Raw genomic sequence first — 14,509 nt, forward strand, 5'->3', positions numbered from 1 at the left:
AAGCTGTAGCCAGAGAGCAGAACCACCCCATTTGTTTGTTTGTTTATTCATTCTTCCCATGAGGACCAGTATGCTCATGGTCACTCAACTTTTCTCCACATAGAGTAGAAATTCTTCATGGCTCCCCACGGTGGCGCTTGCTGACTTGGCCTCACATGAGTTTGGATCAGTGTCACAGTGCTCTGCAGTGCTGGAACCAGTCACAGTAGAGAGGGAGTGTGGCTCTGAGAGTGAATGCTCCCCACCCCAGACCAGCAACCTTACAACTCTTCTCTGTTTCCCAGCTTCCCAGGTTCAGTTACACTCAGGAGCTGGGCAGCACAAGGACCCATGCTCCTTCTAAGAGCTGTTCTGCTTCTGGAACCTTTTTGCTATGGAGGGGAAGCTTTCCTTTTGCTCTTTGACTAGATCCATTCTGTGCTCTGTGGCTTAAGCCTCCAGGGGTTGGCCTGGGAAGCCATAACCTTCTTCTGGCCTGATGCTTTTTTTTTTTTTTTTTTAAGAAAATGGGTTCAGGAGACGGTTCTTTGGTGGTCAACACCTTCCTTCAACAAGCATGTCTTTCCCATTGTAGGCAGAAAGGGCAGATGCAGAAGCAGAACGGAGGGAAGGAAGTAGATGAGAGGCAGCTGTTCCATGGTACAAACACCAGCTTTGTGGATGCCATCTGCCAGCAGAACTTTGACTGGCGGGTCTGTGGTCTACATGGCACATCGTACGGCAAAGGTAAGGCAGGGCGGCCTCCACCAGGAGCTGGGAAACTGCTTAAAGTCAGCCTCGCAGAGGCCACAGGGGGAGCCGGCCAGTCCGCATGCCAGTGGCAAGTGCACACTGCCTTCTGGCCTCTGTGGGGACAGCTCAATCCTGAGCCGGCAGTGCTCTGGCTGTTGCTCCATTATGTGTGATTGAGAGCTGAGTCAACTATGGCATGGCAGTCCTGCTCACTGGGACTTGTTTCTGGTAAAATGGGGGCTCTGAGAGGTAGTAGGAGTTTGAAGTGGAGAGCACCACCTTTCTAACCTTGCTGAGTACCCTAGACTATGCCTTTCTGACACCCTTAGAGTAGAAACCAGAGAGTGTATCATTCCATCAGCACACGTGAATTCTCTAGGCATTTGTCTCTGTTAGTCATTTAAAAACATTATTTGGTAGTAATTTCAAACTCATCGTAAAGTTGCAAGCGTGTGTTTATATATTTATATACACATGTATGTATTATGATTCTTGCATGAATTATATCTACATTCCTCAATTTTAACATGTTGCCTCTCTTCATCTTTTTATTTTCTGAACCATTTTCAAGTAGCTGGCATCTCTGGTTCCCTCTCACCCTCCAGCATTCATTAAGAAGGCGGCCTCTCATGTTCTAACCAAATTTAGAAAATTCAAGAATTTGTTTTTTGACCAGGTGTGATGGCACACGTCTTTAAATCCAGTACTCAGGAATCAAGGCAGGTGGATCTCTTGGGTTTTGACGTCATCTTGGTCTACATGAGTTCCAGAAGAGCCAGGGTTATGTAGAGAGATCCTGTCTCAAGAAACAAACAAAACGCAAAAAGAATCTGATAATCAGTTTCAGTCTGATGTGACATTTGTGGGACTGACAAGCTGGTGAAAGGTTTATAAACCCCATGTAGAGGGAGCAGCTTCTAGGTCAGGTTCCCATATGAGAAGAATCATTGTTTTATATGTTGGGCTGCTGGTGACTGTAGAATGGTTCAGTAAGAGGAGTGTTACTCATTTTTCATGTTACCCACTGAGGCTGGGTGGGGCAGCCCTGTTTTATAGGTGGGAAACTGAAGTCTAGAACTAAGTATTGACAGACTCTAGGTTTTCACTGGATTCAGAGCTGAGAATAGTTTGAGTTAGGTGACATCCTCGTGTACCCTGCCACATAGCTGTTGATGGCCTCCACGAGTGACACAGAAGGTAGAACACTGGAATAGAAGAGGGATGTGGTGTTGAAAGAGCAGTCTGCTGGCATCGCACTTCGGGTGCACTCAGCTCGCTCTCCCCGTGCCTGTGGAGCCTGTGTGTCGTTTCAGGGAGCTACTTCGCAAGGGACGCTGCCTATTCCCACCACTACAGCAAATCCGACACCCATTCCCACACCATGTTCCTGGCCCGGGTGCTGGTGGGAGACTTCGTCAGGGGCAGTGCTGCTTTCGTCCGCCCTCCAGCCAAGGAAGGCCAGAGCAACGCCTTCTATGACAGCTGTGTGAACAGCATGTCCGACCCAACCATCTTTGTCGTTTTTGAGAAGCATCAAATCTACCCTGAGTACCTCATCCAATACTCCACTTCCTCCAAGCCACCGGCTGCCCCATCCATCTTCGTTGCCCTGGGCTCCTTGTTCACCGGCCGGCAATGAGTGTGGCAGGTCTTTGTGGAGCTGTTTGGAAAGTCTTTTTTTTTTTTTTTTTTTTTTTTTTAAACAAAACTTTTAATGAACTCTTACTTAATGTGGCTTCTCGGTGAAGTTACATTCTTCTTTCCATTTTTTTTTTTTCCTCTCCCCTAGTGCTGGGGATGGGGCTTGTGCTTGCTAGGCAAGCACTCTACCACTGAGCTAAACTCCCAGCCCTTTTAAAATGTTTTTATTATGAGGCAGAGTTTTGCTAAATTACATTCTGCCTCAGTCTCCTGAGCAGCTGGGATTACTGGCCTCTGTTGCCAGACCTGACTTGAAGCTACTATCTTAATCCTTAACTTTTATGTCCTTTTAGGTTGGCTTATGATCTCACCAGCAGTGATTGTGAGCCCAAGTTTGTCTTTTAGTAATGTTAGTATTGTATTTTTAACTCTTTGCTGACTTTGATGTTTATTAATAATAAGCACAGAATTTCTACATAAGTTTTATGGATTTTAATTGTTTATGTCTATATAACATTTCTGGTTTTGGAGGGTCTTGTGGGTCCATTGTGCCTTTTTTGTCAGAGCAGCATCGTGGCCCTTGGGGAAGGAGACTGCAGGGAAGGCCTCGGGCTTCACTGTCACTTTGCCCACTGCTCTGGCACTAACCCAGGCAATTCTTGGTGTAAATGAAGCACAACTCCCCCTGACAGGAGACATAGATGAGTGAATGCCCCCTGAAGTCCTGGGCTTGGCCCATAATTGCCTGTACCCAAATCCCATAAGCATACCCGACACCTTCCTATGAGATGGAGTAACCTGTGCTGCAAATGTCACATAAGAGTATGGCAATAAAAGACTATCTAAAGCAGATGAAGGCTGGATTTCATTTTTCAGTGTCTATTTATGAAGAGAACTAGATAGGCAGCAGGCCCTTCCCGGGATGTTGGGATTATTTTAATCCTGTAGGCTAATAAAGCAAATTGTTATAAACTGAGTGGTTTTAACGAACACTAGGCATTTATGTTTCAATGTTCTGGAGACTAGGAAGTTCACAATCAAGGTGCCTGTAGATTCAGGGTCTGTTAAGGATCATTCCTCATAGCTGGCCATCTCCTCACAGTACCTTTGGAGGCAGAAGTGTCTGTATCTATCTATCTATCTATCTATCTATCTATCTATCTATCTATCTACCTATCTATCTACCTCCCTACATATATATATGTGTGTGTGTGTGTGTGTGTGCATGCATATTATATAATAAAAGCCCATATTATTTTAATATCACTAATGAGGGCTTCCTTCTAAAGAGCCCACATCCCAAGACCAAATTCAACATGGGTTGTGGGGAGAAACATTCAGACCCTAGCTAGGTGTAACAGTATCACTGGCCTCCGCAGACCTCAAGGTTGGGCCCCTCACTTGCTCCTCTCCCAAGGTTCTCAGAGGGGCCCCAACACTATGTCACATGTTCACATGTGGGTTTGCACTATTTTTCTTTCCTCCCACTGATAGAAAGGTGTTGTCCCACGAAATCTAGAGTGTTCTCCACATGCTTTTGTGTCTGAACATACTCACATGGTCTAAGCTGGCGGGGAGGCTCACTCCTTCTTAAAGAGGTGTGCCATTGGTGTGTCCTGTGGTGATCAAATCTGAGGCAGTTTAACTAGATTTATCATCTTTGGAGTGACCTAAAACCTTACACAGGCAATGTTACTAATCAGTCCAGAGAGCGCCGAGTTAAATGGTCAGAAAGCTAAGCCTCCACTTTAGGGTCTGCCACAGAGCTGCAGACAGTGCGGTTCTCAAGAGTTCTCAGTGTGGCTCTGTCACATCCTGACTGATCCTAAAGTTTATTGTGTGTTGCTTGAGCTCTTGGTCCTACTGTGGTAGTTTAGAGGGTTGGGAGGGCATTGTCTGGTGTCCTGTGAGTGTTGTAGAGGCCACTCTTTGGACTGGCAGTGCTAGGGAAGGGCTTAGAGCCACAGGTACAGTTGCCTGGTTGTGTGGGGTTAGGGAGGAAAGGCTGTTCATGGATTAATACACCTGCTGCAGTAGGGACCACTGTTTTCAGACAGGATGTTAGAATCACTGGACTTCCCATCCCTCCTAGCAGTTTGAATCCTCAATTTCTTTCCCGGCCATGTTTACATCCTACTCTGTTCATGCCCAATACTAATAACCCTTAGGCAGGAAACAGATGTGCAACGGAATCTTCTGTTACATCCCAGCTAGCTCCCCTCAGACCCTTGTTGTCAGTTGCATCTACATGTTTCTGCCCTGCTCCCAGTGCCCTTTCTCACCAGACATGATTCTAACATGTTTCATAAGGTGCCGACCCCTCCTGTACTGGCTTTGGACTGTCCTTCAGAGGTACCTGCATGTCTTAGTTGGGCCTCCTGCAGTGGCTGATAAGTGGTCAGAAACTTGGGAGGACTGTTAGAGAAGTCTGTAGGTCTCCAAGAATGTTTGGCTTTCTCCAATGAGTCTGAACCCCTGGGCCAAGAATCAAGAGAGCCAACAGTGTGCTCTTTAAAGAAAAAACATCCTTTAACCTGTGGAAGTATCCAGTAAATTTCTTCTGCCCTTACTTAGTCAAATTTGGAGCCACTTTGAGGCTGAGTGTCCATACACATTATTCTCTGAAAACCATTCATCATGAGAAGTTAAAAAGCCCATGCCAGTGCCATCAGGACCTGTTCACCTAAGTGTCCCTGTAGTGTTACCTTGTTTGTACTCTAACAAAGCTTGCCTGAAGATCAGAGGGCAGAGCTGGCCACTAGCTTACCATAGAGGTCTGGAGGTCTGTGCAGACAGACAGGAAGTGATATGACTGGGAAGAGAGAGGAATATAGGCAGGAGCAGACAGGAGCTCAATCTCTTTTCAGCTGGGAAGTTAGTAAGGTAAGGTGCGGCTGTGGCCTGCTCCTTTGTCTCTCTGATCTTTCCACACTATCCCCTTTATCTGACTCTGAGCTATTATTAAGACCAGAATTCATGTAGAAATCATGCTGCATGTTTCCCCTGCACCATCCTGAGCCGGGACTTCCTTTGGTACCATACTCACATTTTAATCAGAATGACCTTTCCCCTATTTAACCTCAGTCCCCAGAAAACCATGTTTGGAACCCACTGTCAAAATGAAGCATGACAAACATTTATTAAGCATTCAGGAACTATGGCATAAATGACATGGTCATGTGCAGTGTACCCTTTTAATCACCCTAAGATAGATATCATATATATATATTTCTTTAAAGATCTCCATTTCCACAACAGGTTTTTGTTTGAATCCTGGGTGTCCTCCAAACATCTGTAGATGTCATCATCACAAGGTGTTCTGTTGTTTGTTTTTTTCACTTGCCTTCTGTCAACGAGACACAATCTTGATGTAGACTCCATTTTTGGGACTTAGGGCAGATTTGGATTCTAGCTGAAGTGGAACCTAAAACAGAGTAAGTTAAAATATTTGTCAGAACCTATCCTGAAGCATGGCTTGTGAAAATCTTGCTGCGGGCTGAGAGACAAGACCCTGGCTTCTGTAGGAAAAGCTGAGCACCCCAAACCCTAAGAGGCGTCATGACAGCTTTGTGTGCTACTGTACCGAGGGTGGTGCTAACAAGAAAACATGGAGTTAGGGGCTCACACTCACCTGACCACAAGTATTCATCATCTCCCTCACATGTGGGGTGAGATGGAGGCTGCAGGGGTTTTGTTTTTTTATCACACTCTTTGATCAAGAGATGGGACAATCCTTTGGAGGAGAGGGACCAGACCTGGCTCCCAAGCAGAGGTTGTGACCTACTCTGGGGCAGAGAAGCAGGGTGGCCCCCACCCTGGAATACCAGACCCTCACCTGAGTCTCAGAGCTGGCTTCAAAGCGGAATTTGTGTAGGACCTGGAGTAGTGTCAGTTTGACCACCATCAGCCCCAGCCGCACCCCGAGGCAGCTCCTGGGGCCAGCTCCGAAGGGCAGGTATGTGAAGGGCCCCCGCTGAAGCCGGGCCTCTGCTGTGAACCTATGGGTCAGGTGAAGGTTATGGTCAGCCTGAAACACCTGCTCCCTCTAAAGCAGTGGTTCTCAGCCTTCCTAACACTGAAACCCTTTAACAAAGTTCCTCGTGTTGTGGTAATCCCCAACCATAAAATCATTTCATTGCTATTTCAAAACTAATTTTGCTACTGTTGTGAATCGTAGTGTAAATGTGTGATAGGCAGGTTGAGAACCACTGATATAAAAGTCTCATTTCTGACTGAGAGGAATCCCTTCCCTCCATCAATCCAGGACTGTCTTCAAGGTCTTGGGTAGCTGGTGGCCTGTGATGGCCATGCTGTGGTCCCTCTCGGCACTGTCCTGCCCAATCCCAGAAGCTGCTCCATTCAGACAATCGGCCGAGTGCGCCCTCTCACCTCGTTTAGAAACTCATTATGATCCATATGTGTGTGAAGTCCAGAGATAATCCAGACTCCTAAGGCTTGACCAGCACGCCCTGACCCATCACGTCCCCCCTCCTTCCCCCTCCTCTCTCATTTCCTCCTCAGCAAAGTTCCCAGTCACTTTGGCCGAACCCCAGGGGCCCACCTGCTATCTCATTGAAGACTAGCTGCCACCTCCCCACCACCCTGCCTTTGCTGGTCAGAATGTGGGAAGCTTGAGTTCTTGGGAGCCTCCAGATTTGGGCTGAAGTTGGAATGGCTGCCTTGCTTTCAGATCTCATCCCCAGCTCTGTGAAGCTAGGTGACAGTCACCAATCTGCAGTGGCCTGCTTGCATCTTACCGCTTCCAGGCTTTCTTGTCATTCTGTGGAGCCCCACAGCTGCAGTTTCTGGTTACGAATCTTTACCAAGTTTGCAGGACCTGCTGTGCTGTGGGTTGTTAGTTACCTGAGTCTCATGTCAAACAACCCATGAGCACCAGGTTGTCGAGGTGGGCTGGGTTCAGATGGAGTCGGTAAGTGGAGAACCAAGGTGGCTCCTTCCTAGCCGCCTCTGGTGGGCCAGGAGGAGGAAAATGACTGACTGTGAAGGAGCAGGCTGTGAGGGCTCCCCCAGGTTTCTTATTACCATATAGCCTAGAAATGAAGCCCACAGCATACCAGATCCATGTCCAAAGAAGGAAGGGGATCCAGGCCTATCATATCTCAAGGAATTAGGTTTGAAGGGCAGTTATGCCGATAGGATTGCACTGGATGGAAGCAAAGTGTTTGCTGCTTTCTAACCCCGAAAGGCAGAGAGATGCCTCAGTGGCTAAGGTCATGTACCACTCTTGTAGAGGACTAGAGTTTGGTTCCCAGTATTTATGTTGGGCAGCTCACACCTGACACTCTTCTGGACTCTGTAGGTACCTACACTCAGTGTACACATACTTGCTCCTGAGCATCTGCCCACACTCTTTACCCCCCCCCCCATAATTAGGAATGAAATCTAAAAAACAAACAAAAACCAACCCTGCCTCCTGTGTCGTGGCTTGGACAAACAAAAGATACTGATTCTTGTATGCATCATTGCTGTTGTGCTAGATCTTTGGATTCAGCTTTTCCTTTGGAAATGGTACCTGACAGTCTGAATTGCTGTGATCTTCATTTGAGGAAGACTTTGCCCATGACTCCTAGCTGTTATCTCTACAGTAAAATTTCTATCCCTACACTCACATCCCTCAGGGACCCCGTTTCGAGACAGAATTCACTCACCTTTCAGGGTCAAAGGTCTCAGGGTGTGGCCAGTGCTCTGGGTCATGGTGTAGGGCACCCACGGCTACCTCCAGCACTGCACCTGCGGGGATGTACTGTCCCAGCACCTCACAGTCTTGGGCTGCCTCCCGTGTGAATCTGTGGGAGACAGAGGCAGGAAAGCTTGCCAGTGTGCCAGTTGGCAGGGGCTTCAGGTGTTGTGGTACCCAAGGTGGAGTATGGAGTGAGGCTAGATACAAGGGAGCCAGAGAGAAACGAAGGTTGTGTTCCGTAACCCCTTTCAACCTCAAGGTCGTTGTGGTGTGCATGGCCCTTGGAGATAATGCCTCATCCATGGGGCGAGCACTGGGGAGTCCTCCATGTATCTGGGGATTTCAGAGGTGACTTCCAGTGGCTACATTCAGGCTAAGCTAAAGGTTGTTCCTCAGCTGTTGTCTCTCTCGTCTCCTCGCTCACATCAAGCCTCCTCTAATACCCTTCCTTTCCCTTTCCCTTCATCTCCTCTCATTTGGTAGTATGGCCATGTAGTCTGGCTTCTGTCCTTGTCTCCCCATTCCATGGATGATTGAAAACATTGGGTGGCCCATCCTGTGGACCTTTAACCTACATGTTAGCCCTTACATGCCATTGACTATTGATGGATCAGCCATTAATGGATAATCTTGGTTGTTAACTTGACTGCATCCGGAATTAACTAAAACTCAAGCAGCTGAGCCCACTGGTGAGGGACTTTTCTTGGTTGGATTATTTGAGATGGAGACCCACCCTGAATCTGGGCCACACCTCCTGGTGGCTGTCCACATAAAAGGACTCGGAAGAAGAAAGCTTTTGCTTTTTGCCTGCTTGTCCCCAGTCGCATGAATGAGGTCATCTATCCTGTTGATGAACCATTCCTTCACTGGTGTTAAAACCTGCTTCTTCAGGATCCAATGCAGATTGAAAACCTTAACTCCTGGGACCTCCCTGGGACCCCAGAACCAGACTGGGACTGCTGAGATGTCCCTTCTCATGGAGTGAACAACTCCCAGATTCAGCCTTTCTCTCAGGAGACAGCCATTGTTGGACCACTCAGACCACAGCCGTAAGCTAAGCTAATAAATGCCATATGTGTATATTTTCATTCTGTCAGCTGTTCTGTTAGAGAACCCTGAATGATACAACTGTATCTCATGACATAGAGCTGTGCCTAGGAGGAGAGGGCAGATCAGAAACCAGGAAGCCAGGGGCACTTTGGGAGGCACAGGCAGAGCTAGCTGGGGACTAAGATCATGAGTAGGTGAGTGGGAACTGTTCCTACAGTGTGAGGTGTGTGTCCACTCAGGCTGCATGGTGTGTGGAGCCAGGACTGTGAGACTAGAGCCCAGTCTTCTGAGCCGCCTTTGCTAGCTTTCCACATGAGCCTGTCTGATGATTCGTGGTTCTGGAGTTGTATGTCTTGTCTTACCATAGCTTCTCACAGCAACCATTGCTAAACGAACTCCGTTTCTTAAAACTTGCAAGCCCAACTCTTGAGTTTTGCCTGATGGCCGTGGGTCAGGCAGCTAATGTAACAGCTGGCCCTATAATTCTACAGCCGTATGATTCCACCCTTGGGACTGAGCATGAAGACTGCCTGGGTCAATGCAGCGTCTTGCCTCTTCAAGTTCCTGTCCAGTAAGGTAGGACACAGAAATAAAGCCATTGCTTGTGTGTTAGTCATGGTTCTCTAGAGTCACAGAACTTAGAGAATGAATCTCTCTCTCTCTCTGGGTATTTATCGAAATGAGTAGGTGAGCGGAAGCCATTCCTACAGTGTGAGGTGTGTGCCTACTCAGGCTGCATGGTGTGTGGAGCCAGGATGCAGTCCAACAATGGCTAGCTGTGAATGGAAAGTCCAAGAACCCAGTAGTGTTCAGTCCCACGAGGCTGGGTGTGTCTTCTGTCTATGCAAGAACCCTGAAGAAGTAGGCTGCAGTGCCAGTGAAGGGAAGGATGCGCTGACAAGGCCAGGGCGAGCAGGCAAAGGGTGAATGAACAAGCCTTCTTTCTCCCATTGTCCTTATACTGGCTTCCAGCAGAAGGTGTGGCCCAGATGAAAAGATCTGGATTAAGGGAGCGTGTGTCATCCTGCTTCAAGATCCAGGTCAAAAGCCTGTGTCTTCCAGCCTCAAAATGTGGATCACCATGTACCCTCCATCTCTGGATTGTAAGTTCATTCTAGATATAGTCAAGTTGACAACACCCCTTGCCAACTTGGCACACACTCATATCTCCTTATGTCACGATTAGTTTCCAAATGAAATACAATAACCAAGTCATAATAATGCCTAAACGTAATATCCCATGTACATTCCTAAGTGCATTTTACATATATTTAACCAGGTCATAATTATGCCTAACATGATAAAACTATCCCTTGTACAACCACAAACACATTTATAAATTTAGAATAGTGGCAATGTCCCTTGGGGGACATCCTTCTAGTATCTCAAACTTATATATGGTAACCATTGATGTCAGGAGCGCTTCTGTTGTATTTTGTGAAGAATGTGTTTGTACAGATGTTTGTGTTTTCTTTCCATTTCTTTATCATATGTTGTAACATCAATTAAAACAGAAGCACTCATGTCAGTTATAAGCCTCATTTCTGCAACTGGTCATGTGGCCTTAGATGGTATTCATGACTACCTTCCTCCACTACCCATTCTCTATTTCCTCCACCCTCTGTAAGCACCTCAGTGGGTCTTGGATCTTTCTGGAAGAGTGACCCATACCTTCATTCCTCAAGAGTCTATGCCCTTTGTCATCCCGCCTGGATCTGGCTGTTGTATTTTCCCATTAACTTTAGTCACAGGGCTCAGTAGCTCCAAGAGACACACTAAAGGATCTCCTGCACTCCAGATGTAACCCTTCTCACCTCCATTGTGGAGAGGCAATCCAGTCTCCCCCTGGTAATCTGGGTGTATCACCCCTCCTAACACTGGTATTCCTTTCCTAGCCTGCTGGTTTAAAGGCACTATGTTGGTGGATCGGGCATTCTGCAAGTCCATGGGTGGTGGTTTTGGCAGAAGCATTACATGCAAGAAAGGCAAATCCATGACCAGAATAAGTATCTACTCCAGTAAGGACGAAGAGTTGTCCTTTCCATGGTGGAAGTAGTCCAGTGTAGTCAACCTGCCACCAGGTTGCTGGCTGACCACTCCGAGGAATGGTGCCATACCTGTGGTTCAGTGTTGGTCTCTGCTGTTGGAAGATCTGGTATTCAGCAGCAGCTGTAGCCAGATCAGCCCTGGTGAGTGGAAGTCCAGGTTATGAGCCCACAATAACCACCATCTCTGCCACCATGGCTACTTTCTTTCATGGGCCCATTAAGCAATGACAGGAATGGCTGAGTGTCCACAGGAATGGGCCATCTTATCTACTTGGTTATTGAACTCCTCAGCTAAAGTCACCTTTTGGTGACCATTTACATGGGACACAAGTACCCTCACTTCCTTCACCCGTTTAGAGAGATCTATCCACATACTTCTTCCCCTGATGTCTTTCTTACCAGTTTTCCAATCGTGCTCTTTCCAAGTTCCTGATCATCCAGCTAGTCCATTGGCGACAGCCCATGAATCAGTGAACAATCACATCTGGCCATTTCTCCTTCCAAACAAATTATAATACCATGTGCACTGCCCACAGTTCTGCCCACATTGAAGAATTCCCTTAGCCAGTATCTTTCAAGGTTGTCTCAGAAAGGGGTTATAATGCTGCAGCTTCCCCTTTTGGGTATTGCTGGCATAACATACAGAACCATCAGGAAACCAGGCCCTAGACCTCTCTTCACACTCCATGAGGCTATAGGTGCGCGCTTGGCAGCAGAAGGTATTGTAACAGAAACCATGGTAGGCATTTAGGTGACTTCTTTATGTAACTTGCTCATGCCTTTAGGACCTGCTTGGGCCTGGTCTCACATACACCACTTCCATTTGATGATAGATTGCTGCTGTGCACGTCCTACTTTATGACTTGGTGGGTCCGATAATACCCAGTTCATGATAGACAATTCATGTTTTATGGCAACTTGGTGGCCTATTGTCAAACATTCAGTTTCCACTAAAGTCTAATAGCAGACCAAGAACTGTCTTATCCCAGCAGCTGGAAGCTAGGAGGTGGTGATACATACCTTTAATCCTAGGATTCAGGATTAAAAGGTAGAAGGATCTATGTGAGTCCAAGGTCATCCAGATCTACACAAGATTGATCCAGTCCTAAAGAAAAGCAGCTCACACAAAGATGATCTCAGCACCTGGGATCACATGGCTTTAACCCCAGCACTGGAAGGCTCCTATAAAAGATAGGAGCAGGGTCTTCAGTAGTCAGGATCAGGCATTCATTCTCCAGCCACACTGAGGATAGGAGAATTCATTGTTAACCACATTGAGGATAGGAAGACATTGAAGTCTCAGGATTCTCCAGCCATGCTGAGGAAAGGCTTCAGTTTGAGGTTTGGTGGAGCCAGGACTACCTTTCATTCTGAGGTAGAGTAAGAGCTAGTGACCAGCTACTTTGTTTTTCTGATCTTCAGCTTGAAGCTTTAATAAATCGTAAAGAATATATCACCACAGGGGCCTGCTAAAGGCTCCCAATAGCATCTCTCTCTGCCACTGCATCAAGTAGCAGAGTCTGTTGGATCATATGGCCCAAGCTATAGAAGCCGCCTGCACAGCAGCCTGGACCTGTTGTTGAGCTGTTCCAGGCCCCACTGGTATATGGGGCAGAGGAGCACACCCAGGTGAGGCACGCGCCATCTCCAGAATCCAAATAGATTCACTAAATGTTGTGCTTCTTTCTTGGTGGTGGTAGGGTCCAGTTCAATAACTTATCCTTCACCTTAGAAAAGATATCTCTGCATGTCCCAAACCACTGGAGTCCTAAGAATTTCACTGAGGTAGAAGGTCCTTGAATTTTGGTTGCATTTATTTCCCCTCCTCTGCTAGGCATATGTGTTACCAATGAGTTCAGAACGTTTGCTACCTCCTGTTCACTTGGTCCAATTAGCATGATGTCATCAGTATAGTGCTACAGCATTGATGTTTTACGGGAGAGACAGATGATCAAGATTCCTTATGGCAGGAGAGTTAATGTATCCTGGAGGCAAACAGTAAAGGTATACTGCTGGCCTTGCCAACTGAAAGCCAGTTGCTTCTGGTAGTCCTTATGGACAGGCACAAGGAAAAAGGTGTTTATTAAGTCAATAGCTTCCTACCATGAACCAGGAAATGTGTTAATCTGCTCAAGTAAGGGCACTGCATCTAGTACAGCCTCTGCCATCATAGCCAGACAGGAGAGTTAAAGGAAGATGTGCTGGGACCCCCCCCCCTCCCCCGCATCTTTCAAGTCCTTGATGGTGGCACTGACTTCTGCAATTCCTCTGGGGATGCAATACTGCTTTGGGTTCACTATTTTCTTTGGCAGGGCAACTAAAGGCTTCTATTTAGCTTTTCCAACTATAATAGCCCTTACTCCACAAGTCAGGGAACCTATGTGAGAATTCTGCCAAGTGTATCGATCCCAATTATGCATTCTGGAACTGGGGAAATAATCACAGGACGAGTTCAAGGACCTACCAAGAGTCAGACTTCAGCTAGAACTCCATGAATCACCTGGCCTTCATAAGACCCTACTTTAGCTGGAGGGCCATGGTGTTTCTTGGGATCTTCCATAATCAGCATCAATTCGGAACCAGTATCCAACAGACTAGAAAGTCTGATTGTTTCCTTCCCCCCAGTGTACAGTTACCCTTGCAAAAGGCCCTAGGTCCCTCTGGGGGAAGAACTGGAGAAAGGCTAACAGTAAAACTTTTAGGTATCCTATCAGGGTCCTTCCTTGGGGAACCCAGACACCCTGTCTTCAAGGGATTCTGGGCCTTCCAACTGGCTCAAGTCTGGAAATTGATTCACTGGCTGAGACTGTAGTGACATTTTGTTTGTAATCTTAACAAATAAAGCTTGTGAAGATCAGAGTGCAGAGCTAAGCCACTATTTAGCCACACACACACACACACTAAACCAAAAGGTGCGCGCGCACGCACACACGCACGCGCGCACACACACACGCGCACACAAAGCCACTAGTTAGCCATAGAGGACAGGCAGTGGTGGGCACACCTTTAATCCCTGCACTTGGGAGACAGAGGCAGATGGATCTCTGTGAGTTCAAGGCCACCCTCGGCTACAAGAGAGTGAATCAGTCTAAAAGAGAAACAGAGCTCACACCTTTGATCCCAGCACTTGGGATGACACACCTTTAATCCCAGCACCAGAGAGGCAGGAACTCAGGGAAGTCTGAGGTTTGGTGAAGAGCACTGCAGTCTGCAGTCACTCTGGGGACAGGATCGCCCCTTTGGTCTGAGCCTTGGTAGAAGTAAGAACTCTCTAGTGGCTGGCTGGTTTGCTTTTCTGATCCTCAGTTTGGACCCCAGTATCTGTCTCTGGGTTTTT

General features: G+C 47.1%; 2 protein-coding genes across 7 annotated transcripts in view; one reads left to right on the forward strand and one right to left on the reverse strand.

Moving 5' to 3' along the window:
* The window catches only part of Parp12 (poly(ADP-ribose) polymerase family member 12), a 36,840-nt gene extending 33,615 nt beyond the window's left edge, over positions 1-3,225 (forward strand). For 3 of the 4 annotated variants that reach the window (XM_035450473.1, XM_035450472.1, XM_027391511.2), the window contains 2 exons: positions 575-726; positions 2,046-3,225. In XM_035450473.1, the coding sequence (XP_035306364.1) occupies positions 575-726; positions 2,046-2,371 (478 nt within the window). In that variant the 3' untranslated portion in view covers positions 2,372-3,225. The other variant, XM_035450474.1, reaches the window with a different exon arrangement.
* Positions 3,226-5,487: 2,262 nt separating this feature from the next.
* Tbxas1 (thromboxane A synthase 1) overlaps positions 5,488-14,509 on the reverse strand; it is a 220,928-nt gene continuing 211,906 nt past the window's right edge. For all 3 annotated transcript variants that reach the window (XM_035450475.1, XM_027391510.2, XM_027391508.2), the window contains 3 exons: positions 8,043-8,180; positions 6,209-6,371; positions 5,488-5,797 (listed from right to left, as the gene is read on the reverse strand). In XM_035450475.1, coding sequence (XP_035306366.1) covers positions 5,723-5,797; positions 6,209-6,371; positions 8,043-8,180 — 376 coding nt within the window. In that variant the 3' untranslated portion in view covers positions 5,488-5,722. The remainder of the gene's footprint in view (positions 5,798-6,208; positions 6,372-8,042; positions 8,181-14,509) is intronic.

Source organism: Cricetulus griseus, assembly GCF_003668045.3.
Source record: "Cricetulus griseus strain 17A/GY chromosome 1 unlocalized genomic scaffold, alternate assembly CriGri-PICRH-1.0 chr1_0, whole genome shotgun sequence".
Classification (NCBI taxonomy): Eukaryota; Metazoa; Chordata; class Mammalia; order Rodentia; family Cricetidae; genus Cricetulus; species Cricetulus griseus.